The 13270-nt window shown below is 52.4% G+C and overlaps 1 protein-coding gene across 1 annotated transcript; it reads right to left on the bottom strand.

Annotated features, from left to right (window-relative positions):
• Window positions 1-559: 559 nt before the first annotated feature.
• Window positions 560-1519, bottom strand: LOC117001983 (zinc finger protein 132-like). Its single transcript, XM_033070754.1, has 2 exons — window positions 1475-1519; window positions 560-1369 (listed from the first exon to the last, which is right to left on the bottom strand). The coding sequence occupies exons 1-2, from the start codon at window positions 1517-1519 to the stop codon at window positions 827-829; spliced, it is 588 nt and encodes a 195-aa protein (XP_032926645.1). The 3' UTR covers window positions 560-826.
• Between the last annotated feature and the right edge of the window lie 11751 nt (window positions 1520-13270).

Raw genomic sequence — 13270 nt, 5'->3', positions numbered from 1 at the left:
CTCCCCAGGATCTGTGTTTGCAGCCCCTCCTCGTGTGGGATCTCTGGGGCTTTTCCTCCCCATTGGATTCCTGCACCACTGAGGTGCTCCAAAAGGCCTCTTCCAGGAGGTTCTGCCACGGGGATTTGAAAATTAGGGAATGCGAGGGGAATGAGGAATACAAGGATGGGAACAGGACAGGGAATATGGGACTGGAAACAGGGAAATGGCAACCAGGAAGAGAATACGGGACAGGGAATGAGATTGGGAATGGCATATGGGCAGGGATAGGAGCACGATGGGAGCAGGAATGAGGTAACACAGGAATGGGCTGGGGACAAGGGGAATGACAGTGGGGAGATTGGGATTCTGGACAGAGGACACCAGGAGCTGGGACAGGGGGACATGGGGACAGTGTCAGGGCAGGGTGCCCTTGATCAGCTGCACTAGAACCTCCACCGGGCCTGGGGTGCCCAAAACCCTGAGTAATGACCAAGTCCCTCCCAGGAGCCCTCGAACTCCCTCCAACTCAGCATCTCCCACATGCCCTAGAAGATACCCAAATGTTCCTATTCCCATCTTAGTTCAATGTTTTTATTTTTGCCCTGGTTTGGGTGTCAGGGAAGGAAAAATGGAATTGCAAGGAAAATCCTGGCCATGGGGAGCCAGGAGGAAGTGAAGCCCCAGCCAGGTGTGTTCCCAACACGGATCAGCGGCACCAGGGATCAGCAGGGCTCTGCCCACCGGGGGTCACTGGGGATCATCCAGTGCGGATCCTGCCATGGGGGATGGAGCTGGAGCAGCACACGAAACTCTTCCTGCACTCAGGGCACTTGCAGGGCTTCCCTCAGTGGAGAATCTGTTGGTGTCTGGTCAAGTTAGAGCTCTGTGAGAAGCTGTGCCCACACTCGTGACACTCACAGGGCCTCTCCCTGGTGTGGATGCACTGGTGCTTGATGAGGGTGGAGTTTCGCTTGAAGCCCATCCCACAGTCGGGGCAGCGATACGGCCTCTCCTTGGTGTGAATGTGATAGAGCAGGAGGAGACTGGAGCTGGTCTGAAACCTCTTCCTGCATTTATCACACTCGAAGGGCCTCTCCCTGATGTGGATGAGTTCGTGCCTGACAAGGGTGCACTTTCGATTGAAGCCCTTCCCACAGTCACAGCACTCATAAGGCTTCTCATCCACCTGAGTGCGATAATGCCTGACGAGATGGGAACTGGTGGGAAACCTCTTCTTGCATTTATCACACTCGTAGGGCCTCTTCCCAGTGTGGATCCTTTGGTGGGCAATCAGGTTTGAGGTCTGACTGAATCTCGTCCCACACTCCTCACATTTGTAGTGCCTCTCCCTGGTGTGGATCCTCTGGTGGATACTCAGGCTTGAGCTCTGGTTGAATTACTCCCCACTCTCCTCACACTTGTAGGGCCGTTCCCCTGTGTGGATTCTCAGGTGTTGGATCAGCTCCGAATCTCTTCCTGAATCCCTTCCCACATTCTGAGCACTTGTGGGGCTTCTTCCCATCATGAAGCTGCTCATGGAGCCCCAGCTCCGAGCTGCGGCCGCCTCCCCGGCCCGGGCTGGCTCTTTCCTGCTGGGATCCCCGGGCTGTGCGTTTGCAACCCCTCCTGGTGCGGGATCGGTGGGGCTTTTCCTCCCCGTTGCATTCCTGCTGTTGGCTCCAAAGCGACACCGCCTCCTCTTGCTCCTTCTGTGTCCCTCCTCTTCCTCCCGCTCCTCCTCTGCTCCCAGCCCGGCCCGGGCAGGTGCCGACACCCAAAAGTACCCACGCGGCACTAGGAGTGATACTGAGAGCACTGGAAATACCAGTGAGAGCACCGGGATCGGTCCTGAGAACAGCAGGCAGGAACTGGGAGCGCTTTCCCTGCCAGTGCCGCTGTTACTGGGAGCACTGGGAAGGAACTGGGAGCAAAGAGCGCCCGGAGGCGGCTGCGGCAGGCAATGGGAGGGGCCAAAGACGAGGGCGTGGTTATGCAAATTTTGTAGCGATCTGGGATTGATGGGTGGGAGCAGCGCGAGGATTCCGCGGTCACGTGAGGGCCATGGGGGGAACAGAGCGATGGCGGCGGCGTCCGGTGAGAGGGGACAGGGACCGGGAATGGGGACAGGGACAGGGATTGTGACTGGGAAGGGAATGAGGACTGAGTACAGGAGTGGGAACAGGGATAGGGACTACAGGGCCAAGACCCAGAATACAGGACAGAGAGCAGAAATGGAACCGGGACTGGGAATACGGGAACAGGACGGGGAATGTGGAAGCAGCAAGCGCAGAGAGAATCTGGGCTGGGGATCAGTGCTCAGCAGAGCTGCAGTGAAAGGCAGCGGGGCTGGGAGCTCTGCAGCTGGGCCTGCCCTGGGCTGCTGCGGCCCAGGGCCCAAAGGCTGGAGCTGCAGCCTTGCTCCTGTGGCAACAAGAGGAGCCTGGTGCAGGCCCATGGCCCCTGCACGGCCCCAGCAGGAGGGAGGGCTCTGAGGCCCAGGGCTGCTGGCAGCATGGGCTGCTGTGGCCAGCTGGGGGCCTCTGAGCAATGGCCAAAGCCTTGTGCTCTCTGCAGCTGGCCAAGGGCAGCAGCAGGGCTCAAGGCTTCGTGTGGCACAGGCAGCCCCAGCTGGGGAGCCCTCAGGCCCCCGTGGCACAGGCGGCCTCAGCAGCGGCACCGGCAATGGCAGCGCCTGTGGGGATTGGGGATGGCTTTACAGCTTCAGAGAGCACAGCAGCTGCTGCTGCTGTCAAGTTGTTCAGTGCAAAGGCACGGCAGGCTCCAAAGGCAAAGAGTGCCAGGCTCTCAAGTCCCTGTGCAATCTCTGTGGCCTAAAGTGCCGATGGAAGCAGCAGCAGCTCTCTGGTGCCAGAGGGGGAAGCTGCGGCCTGGGACAGAGGCTCGAGAGGCAGATGCTCCCTGGCCTTTCTTCTTCTCTTCTTTTCTTCTTGTTCTTCCTCTGCTTCTTCTCTCCCGTGCTGGCAGTGGTGATGATGATGGCTGTGGAGGAAGAGAGAGCAATGAGAGAGGAGCGAGAGAGAGCTCTGGCTCCAAGACAGGGATTTTTATTGACAAATTACCCAGTGAGCCAAAACCACCAACCTGAAGCATTTCTCCTAAACCTCTTAGAATTCTGGTTCTCTAATACAAAAGTCTACTTGTCTAACTTGTGCACATGGCCTATCTGTTCTATCTGAAGAATATAAGCAATATCTTTACCACATTTTTATTCTGTCTTGAGCTGTGTTTTTGAGCTATTAGTGCAACTTGTATTTTATATTACATTTTATGGCTTTTACTTTTTAAGGCATTTAAAACATATTTCTACATACGTCACACTAAGGTTTATACTTCTGCTTCATATCTATGCAATCTATTATTTCTAATCCTTAAAACTAACCCCTAGATCCCAATTCCATGTGTGTGTGGGTTAATGTAATTTAATTTCTCGAAAGGTTTTTAATTTCATTCTTGCCTTCTGTTCTCTCTCGTAGGGACTGAGAGAGACTTCTGTGTTACACACTGCAACAACCTGGAATGGTAATGGGAACAGGGACTGGGAATGGGGACAGGGCTGGGAATGGGGACAGTGACATGGGAACTGGGAATGAAAACAGGACCTGGGAATGGGAATATGGGAATGGGACAGGGAATATGAAAATAGCAGTTGGAGAGAGAACATGGGGTGGAGATTAAGAAGATGGGGCTGGGATGGGAAATGGCAATACGGGAACAGGATTGGGAATGGGAATATGGGAACGGGACTGGAAATATAAAAATGGAAATACGGGAATGGGAGTGAGACCAGGAATACTGGAGGAACAGGACAAGGAATATGGGACTGGGAATATGGCAACGGCAACCGGGCAGAGAATACGGGACAGGGAGAGGGAATTAGAGCGGGAATGTTATCTGGACTGGGATGGGAGCAGGAGGATGTGGAGCCCCCAGCCAGGTGTGTTCCCAACACGGATCAGCAGCACCAGGGCTCAGCAGGGCTCTGCCCACCGGGGCTCACTGGGGATCATCCAGCGCGGATCCTGCCATGGGAGAGTGTCACGGTCCACACAACCTGAGCGGGGTCGTGATGGTTCGTTCGACCACAGGGTGCAAAAGACAACAGCAAGAGACTAGGTTTTGTTCAGCAGCAAGCAGCAAAGCAGTTTATTGAGGGCTAACAACTCAGTTTTGGGGTAAGGGTGAGAGGATGAGAGATAAAAGATGACGAAGTAGAGAGAGGGAGACAGACAGACAAACAGAGAGAGAACAGGGGAATAGCTACCGACAGATGGGACGTCCTCGGATCATTCGGCGATGTCTTCCAATTTGTGGGGAGAAAGAAGTCTCAAAGGTCTCTTTGGAGAGTAATAATTTTATAGTTTTTGGGGGTTGGGGGAGTTTTTTACTCTTTCCCTTGTTGGAGAAAATTTTTCCCATTATCATGTTAAAGGAACCTGGCCCGGGCAACTCCCTGGTTTCTAATTATTCAAGACAAAAGAGGGGGGTGGGGATGAATAGCTGTAAGTTGCTTTGTCCTTGCGAGGGGCCACTCGCACTCACCGGCCCAAACGCGGAGGAGAGAACTTCTTTCTTTCTCCGTGGTGCGACCACACCCTGCACTCTGACACTGCTACAGCTTCCTGCTTCTGAGAACAGTGCTGGGAACCGTTACGCAAACAGTGAGCTGAGGTTTCTTTTCCTTCACCCTTCTCCCACCTGGGACCCCCCTGCCGCTGCCGCCTGCCTGCTTCTGCAGTTGCCGCGACTGAGAGAAGAGAGAAGGCTGCTTCGCCCCCGCTCCACCAGGACTGTGTGGAGGAGGGCGTCTGACTGGACAGAAGACTGAAACTGAGTTTCATTCTGTTTTGTCACTGATTTTCTTTTTTTTTTCATAGCTGATGTTGTTCTTGTTTTGTCTTGTAGATATATCAGTAAAGAACTGTTATTCCTAAACCCACACCTTTTTCCCTGAGAACTCCTTAATTTCCGAATTATAGTAAACTGAGAGGGAGGGAATTTTCATTAGCCATTTTGGGGAAAAAGCTCTCGCCTTTTTCTTTTCTGGCAATATTGTCCCCTAAACCAGGACAGATCTTGGCGCCCAGCGTGAGGCAGAGAAAAAAGGAATAACAGTTCTTCAGTTGCCTAAGATTGTTTTTTTGTGTGCTAGCAACATGTGGTCCAGTTTAACCTGGTTTGGGCTGCACATGTTCACACATGTATCTCTCCCATTTGCAAACCCTTACATAAACACAAGCCCTATAACTAAGGCCACTGTGACTGTTATCTGCTTTATGGCTTGATAAGGTGAGGAATTCATGGATTTTTAACTTCCTTTGGAAAGCAGGTACATTGGATTCAGGGATACCACACACTAACTGCATGTTTTTGGGGTTACTTTAATAATGGCACCTACTGTGAGGGAATAACATCAGGGGAAATTTTTTCCCAACCCTTCACCCAGATTTTTGGGTCTACCCCACCAGTTTTTGAAGGGTTCAAATCTCCTCAAAATGCTAATGATATCATACAGTGGCTGGTGTTACTGATAGGCTTGTCTTACTTAACATTTAGAGATAAGGGGGGATTGCGCTGGATAACAACCCTGATACCTACTCCAGGAAATAGGGATGGTGCTGCAGACATTGACCCTGCCCCAGAGACTAGGGATGCTGCCCCAGAGCCTGACCCTGCCCCACAGCCCACCTCAGAAAGGAACCACCCGGAGTGGGTGGGGGTTCTAGTGAAGCAGATGAGTAAAATAGGCCAGATGATGAAGGAGTACCTCTCCCCAGCTGGTGAGAAGCCCTGCCTTAAAGGGGGAGAATCCAGTGATGCTGTAGTGGAACCCATAGATGTTACATCTGCCCAGGTTCCAACTGAATTGCAAGGGCACTCACAGCCAGCAGCAGTCGCCTCTGTGGAAACTAGGAAGTCTAAAATGAAAGCAAGGCACCTAGACAAAGAGGACCAGAGAGGAGGGCCCTCACAACCAGCAGGGGAGCCAGAGGTTGAAATCATCACCGAGTCCCCGTCTTATGAAAATCTTCGCAATCTGCAGAAAGATATTGCACGACGGGGCTGGGAGGCTTTGACAACTTGGTTACTTCGGGTCTGGGACCTCATGGGTACAGGCGTGCACTTGGATGGTACAGAAGCAAGGAATTTGGGATCTTTGTCCCAGGACTCAGGTGTGGACCAGATATTCATAAGGGAACCAGGCCCCCTTCCTCTCTGGGAGCGGTTTTTAATGAGTGTAAGAGAGAGGTTTGTCAACAGAGAAAGAATGCAGGAGCACCACCATAGAATGCATTGGAAAACCGTTGAGGAAGGGATCCAACAGCTGAGAGAGGTGGCGGTACTGGAGGTACTCTTTGGGAGGGATGGACAGCGTGACAATGACCCTGACAAGGTCAGGTGCACAGGGCACATGCTGTGGAATCTGGCAAACCGAGGACCATCTCAATATACCACCTTCATTGCAATGATTAATGCTGATGAGCACCGACAAACAGTGAGCTCTGTTGCTAACAAGCTTAGGGATTGTCACAATATGATGAATGGTGCAGTGCAGGCCCAGGTTTCTTCCGTGGGCAAGGATTGCATACAGGGAATAAGGGAGGAGATGAAGGAGGTGAGGGGGATGAGAGGTGACATAAGTGAGGTGAGGGAAGAGATCAGGAAGATCAAGGCAGCACCAGTGCGAGCCTCATACCCCAAGGTTACAGCCCAACGCCCCCAGCTAGTGGAAGAGGGTACAACCCACGAGCTAACCTATGGTTTTTTCTATGTTTTTTTAACCTGTGTGACCATGGGGAAGACATGGGAAAAATGGGATGGGAAACCAACTTCTGTCCTGGCAGCACGGGTGCGTCAACTCAGAGAGGGAAATGCTAACTGAGGGAGCTACACTAAAGTGAAGGTAGCTTCAACCTCCCATGACCAAGGTGCTGGGCATTACAGAAGGGAGGATGATCTGTCAGACCCACTTGAAGGAACCTCCAGTAGGTATGTCCAGGAAGGAAATAATAGCCAGGGCTAGAGGGGCCCTGCCTCTAGCCAGGGAGAGACACGGGATAACAGAGTCTATTGGATGGTGTGGATCCGATGGCCTGGCACATCAGAACCACAAGAGTATAGGGTATTAGTTGATACTGGTTCACAAAGCACCCTTATACCATCAGAACATGTGGGGGAAGAGCATGTTTCCATTGTTGGAGTGACGGGGGGATCACAGGAATTGACTTTGCAGGAAGCTGAGGTGAGCCTGACAGGACAGGGGTGGCAGAAACATCCGATTGTAACTGGCCCAGAGGCACCGCACATTCTAGGCATACACTTCCTCAGGAGTGGCTATTATAAAGACCCAAAGGGATTCAGGTGGGCTTTTGGAATAGCTGCTGTAGCCGTAGTGGGCATTAAGCAGTTGAACACCTTGCCTGGACTGTCAGAAAACCCATCTGCAGTGGGACTTCTGAAGGTGGAAGAGCAACAAGTGCCAATTGCCACCTCAACAGTGCACCGCTGTCAGTACTGGATGAATTGAGATGCCATGATCCCCATCCATAAGATGATCCGTGAGCTGGAGAGCCAAGGGGTGGTCAGCAAAACCCACTCACCCTTCAACAGCCCCATCTGGCCCGTGAGCAAGTCTGATGGAGAATGGAGATTGACTGTGGACTATCGTGCGTTGAACGAAGTGACTCCACCGCTGAGCGCTGCCGTCCCAGACATGCTGGAGCTCCAGTACGAGCTGGAGTCCAAGGCAGCAAGGTGGTATGCCACCACTGACATTGCTAACGCATTTTTCTCCATTCCTCTGGCAGCAGAGTGCAGGCCTCAGTTTGCTTTCACCTGGAGGGGCGTGCAGTACACCTGGAATCCTCTGCCCCAGGGGTGGAAACACAGCCCCACCATCTGCCATGGATTGATCCAGGCTGCACTGGAAAAAGGTGAAGCTCCAGAACACCTTCAATACATCGATGACATCATTGTGTGGGGGAACACGGCAGTGGAGGTATTTGAGAAAGGAGAGAAAATCATCCAGATTCTGCTGGGAGCTGGTTTTGCCATTAAGAGAGCAAAGTCAAAGGACCTGCCCAAGAGATCCAGTTCCTGGGAGTAAAGTGGCAAGATGGACGGCGCCAGATCCCCAGTGGGGTCATCAATAAGATTACCACGATGTCTCCACCAGCCAACAAAAGGAACACAAGCTTTCCTAGGTGCCATAGGCTTTTGGAGAATGCACATTCCCGAGTACAGCCAGATTGTGAGCCCTCTCTACCTGGTCATCTGTAAGAAGAATTATTTCCACTGGGGTGCTGAGCAGCAGCAAGCCTTTGCCCAGATCAAGCAGGAGATCGCTCATGCGGTAGCCCTTGGTCCAGTCAGGACGGGACCAGAGGTGAAGAATGTGCTTTATTCTGCAGTCGGGAACCATGGCCTGTCCTGGAGCCTTTGGCAGAAGGTGCCTGGGGAGACTTGAGGCCAACCTCTGGGATTCTGGAGCCGAAGCTACAGAGGGTCTGCAGCCAATTACACTCCCACAGAGAAGGAGATCTTGGCTGCCTATGAGGGAGTCCAAGCTGCCTCAGAAGTGATCGGCATGGAAGCATAACTCGTCCTGGCACCCCGACTACCAGTGCTGGGGTGGATGTTCAAAGGAAAGGTTCCCTCTACCCACCACGCCACCAACGCCACATGGAGCAAGTGGATTGCCCTCATCACGCAACGTGCCCGCACTGGAAACCTGAATCGCCCTGGGATTTTGGAGATAATTACGAACTGGCCAGAAGTAAAAATTTTGATCTCACTGACAAAGAGGAGCAGGAACAAGTGAGCCACGCTGAGGAAGCCCCACTGTATAACCAACTGCCAGCAGATGAAACATGCTACGCTCTTTTCACCGCATCGTGGGGATGAACCAGAAGTGGAAAGCAGCCGTATGGAGCCCTACACGACAGGTTGCACAAGCTACCGAAGGAGAAGGTGGATCAAGTCAATTTGCTGAACTCAAAGCTGTTCAGCTGGCCCTGGACATTGCTGAAAGAGAGAAGTGGCCAAAGCTCTACCTTTAGACTGACTCGTGGATGGTAGCCAATGCTCTATGGGGTTGGCCGGAAAGGTGGAAAAAGGCAAACTGGCAATGCAGGGGAAAACCAATCTGGGCTCCTGATGAGTGGAAAGACATTGCCACCCGGGTAGAGAAGCTACCTGTGAAAGTTTGTCACGTGGATGCCCATGTCCCAAAGAGTCGGACTAATGAGGAGCACTGACACTATGAGCAGATAGATCAGGCCTCGAAGATAGAAGTGTCAGAGATAGATTTAGATTGGCAACACAAGGGAGAGTTGTTCCTGGCTCGATGGGCCCATGATGCCTCAGGTCATCAGGGCAGAGACTTTTAGGGAGGATCTGAGGAGATTTTGGGGGGTTGTGAGAGGAACTGGGGGGCTCTGGAGTGTTCTGAGGTGGATATGGGGGGTTTGGGGTATAGAGGGGGTCTCAGGTGGGTCTGGGGTGGATTTGGAGGTCCCAGGTGGTAAAGGGGTCCCAGCCCTCCCTGTCCCCACAGAGGGACCCGGCCCCCCCTAAACCCCCCCTGTCCCCACAGAGGTCCCAGCCCCTGCTAAACCCCCCCTGTCCCCACAGAGGGTCCCAGCCATGGCGGTGCAGTACCCCCGCCCCAGGCACAGCATCGACATCAACAACCCCAACGAGAAAATCAAGGATCGGTGAGGGGGGCTGGGGGTCTGTCCCCACTGTCACCTGTCCTTATCACTGTCCCCACTGTCATCTGTCTGTGTGTCCCCAGAGCTAGAGCTGTCCCTGTCCCCACTGTCACCTGTCCTTGTCCCTGTCCCCAGAGCTGTCCCTGTGCCCCCACCTTGTTCCCATCATTTCCTTGTCCCTGTCATTGTCCTGTGTGTCCCCAGAGTCAGAGCAGTCCCTGTGGCCATTCCCACCTTGTCCCCATTGTCACCTTTCCCCAATGTCCCTGTGCTCTCCCCAATGTCCCCATTGTCTCTGTGCTGTCCCCAGTGTCACCAAGCTGTCCCCAGAGCTGAAGAGGTCCCTCTGTGTCCCCAATGTCACCTGTCCCCACTGTCCCTGTGCTGTCCTTGTGTGTTCCCATTGTCTCTGTGCCGTCCCCAATGTCACTGAGCTGTTCCCAGAGCTGAAGAGGTCCCTCTTTGTCCCCAGTGTCACCTGTCTCCACTGTCCCTCTGCTGTCCCCAATGTCACTGTGCTGTCCTCCACTGTCCCCCACTGTTACCGTGGTGTCCCTGTCCCCCCAGAGCGGAAGAAGTCCCTTTGTGTCCCCAGTGTCACCATGCTGTCCCTGGCTGTCCCCACTGTCACCGTGCTGTCCCTGTGCTGTCCCCAATGTCACCGTACTGTCCCTGGCTGTCCCCAGTGCCACCGTGCTGTCCCTGTGCCCCCAGAGCTGAAGAAGTCCCTCTGAGACAGAATCTGGGGCAAAATATCGGGGATTGGGGAAAAAAGTTTTGGAGAAAAAACCTGAAATTTAGAGAAAACCCCTGAATTCCTGAGAAAAAAACCCCAAATCCCCTGGGAACACGCTCAATGAAACTGGGAATAACCCCAAAGCTTCCCCTTCTACAACAAGCCCATGGTGAGACACAAATTTTGGGGGAAAAATCTGACATTTTGTTGAAAAATCCCTGCATTCTGAGGAAAATCCTGAATTCTTGAGAAAAACAAACCAAATACAGCCTCCAGGAACATCTCAAAGGTTCCCCTTTTATGACAAGCCCACGGTGACACATAGATCTGAGGTAAAATATCAGAGTTTTGGGGAAAAAGTGGAAATTTGGGGGAAAAGCCCTGAAATTGTGGGAAAAAGCCCCAAATCTTGGGAAAAACCAAAATGCAGCCTCAAATATCCCGAAAATTCAGCCAGGAACATTCCCCTTCTGTGACGAGTCCATGGTGAGTGAGAAATTCTGGGGGAAAATACCGGGATTTTGGGAAAAAATTCCCAAATTTTGGGGAAAAAACCTGAATTCCTGAGGAAAAAACCCAAAATCCAGCTGGAAATCCACCCAAAATCACCTGGGATCACTCCCAAATTAAACTGGGAATAACCCCAAAGCTTCACCTTTACAACAAGCCCGTGGTGGGACACAAATTTGGGGGAAAATACAGGGATTATGAGGAAAAAAAATGGAATTTTGGGGAAAAATACCCCAAATTTTGGTGGGAAAAAATCCCCAAATTTTAGGAAAAGGCCCCAAAACGTGTGGGCGCTGCTGAAAGCTCAGGGGAAGTTCCAGCTGGGACTTTCCCATGCTGGAAGCTTTCTCAAAGATAAACAAGAAGAGAAAGATTTAATCATAAAGATGAACACAATAAAGTGCTGCTTCTGCCCCAGAGGAAGGCGGTGCGGCTGCTGATCTGCCGTTCCTGCTCTTACAGTGACAGTTCCTAGGGGTTTTTGGGGTTCCCAGGGGTTTTTGGGGTTCCCCAGAGGTTTTTGGGGTTTTTCCCAGCATTGTACCCAGGGTCTCTATGCAGACATTGCACCTGGAGCTGCCCCCAACCCAAATAAATCCCAAATGAACCCTGCTGTGCCCCCCAGAGCTGGAGTGGTTTTGGGGAAATTTGGGTCTGGTGGATTTGACCCCAGAGTTTTGGGATGGGGGAGGTTTAATCCTAAAGTTGGGGATTAGGGGGTTTTTGACCCCAGAAAACGGGATTTGGGGGGTGGTTGACATCCCAGGGTTTGGGATTTGGGGGTTTTGACCAGAGAATTTGGGATTAGGGGGTTTTTGACCCCAGGATTTGGGATTTGGGGAACTTTGATACCCCAGGATTTGGGATCATGGAGGCTGGGACTGCACAGACTGGGACCAGATGGATCAGGGCCATGCAGACTGGTTTGTACAAACTGGGATCACACAGACTGGGATTGTACAAACTGGGATCATATGGACTGGGATTGTACAAACTGGGATCACACAGACTGGGATGGTACAAACTGGGATCATATGGACTGGGATGGTACAAACTGGGATCACATGGACTGGGATTGTACAAACTGGGATCACATGGACTGGGATTGTACAAACTGGGATCCCATGGACTGGGATTACACAAACTGGGATCCCATGGACTGGATTGGTACAAACTGGGATCATATGGGCTGGGATTGTACAAACTGGGATCACATGGACCGCGATGGCTGCACCAGAACGATGCGAACCGAGACCGTCCTGCCCCACCCAGGGGTTCCTCCCAGTCCTGCCCAGTCCCGTGTGGGGGCGCAGCCAAAACTCCCTGGAGTGAGCGTGGAGGTCCCAGAGCGCTCCTGGTGTCGGTCTCTGTCCTGCTCCTGGTCTCAGTCTCAGTCTTGGAGCAGTCCTGTAGCGCTCCTGGTGCTGATTCCTGTCCTGGTCTGAATCTCCATCCCAGAGCAGTTCTGGTCTTGGTCTCATTCTTGGTCCTATAGTGGTGCCAGTCTTGGTGCCAGTGCTGGTTCTGGTTTCAGTCTCAGTCTTGGTCTCAGTCTCAGAGCAGTTCCAGTCCCAGTGCTGGTACCGGTGCTGGTGTTGATCCCGGAGTGCTCCCAGTGCCAATCTCAGCCTCAGTTCTGGTGCTGGTGCCAGTCTCGGTTCTGGTTCCAGTGCTGCTCTCAGTCTCAGTCCCAGTCCTGGAGCAGTCCTGGAGCTCTCCTGGTGCCGGTCCCAGTGTCACTGCTGGTCTCAGTCTTGGTTCCAGGCCCAGTTCTGGGGCTGGTTTTGGTCTTGGTTCCAGTCCTAATTCCAGTTCTGGAGCAGTGCTGGTCTCAGTTCTGATGTTGGTCCTGTTCCCAGTCTTGGTCTCAGTCTCCATTCTGATTTCCATCTTAGTCTCGGTGCTGTTGCCGGGTCTGGTGCTGGTTTTGGTCTCAGTCTCGATCCAAAAGACTTTAGGCCCATTTGGGTGATTGTAGGCCAAACTGGGCACTTTTAGGCTGGATTTTAGGTCCCCTTGGATGATTTTATGCCTATATGGAAGGACCTTAAGCCTGCCTTGGTGATTTTAGACCTCTTTTTTTTTTTTTTTTTTGGTGATTTAGGCCCATTTGGGTAATTGTAGGTCTAACCAAGCCCTTTTAGGGTGATTTTAGGTTACAGTAATTTCACGAATACAAGCCGCACCAATTTGACCAAAAGTTTGGTGGAAACCCGGAAGTGCGGCCAATATTCCGGGGCGGCTAATACATGGACAATATTCTAAAAGCTGCCAACACGGAAGTGAGAGCCCGCGGCAGCCCCAAGCCAAG

The sequence above is a fragment of the Catharus ustulatus genome, chromosome 12, assembly GCF_009819885.2.
Source record: "Catharus ustulatus isolate bCatUst1 chromosome 12, bCatUst1.pri.v2, whole genome shotgun sequence".
NCBI classification, from domain to species: domain Eukaryota; kingdom Metazoa; phylum Chordata; class Aves; order Passeriformes; family Turdidae; genus Catharus; species Catharus ustulatus.
Note: the sequence above shows the minus strand (reverse complement) of the source record. Positions and strands in the feature narration are given on the sequence as shown.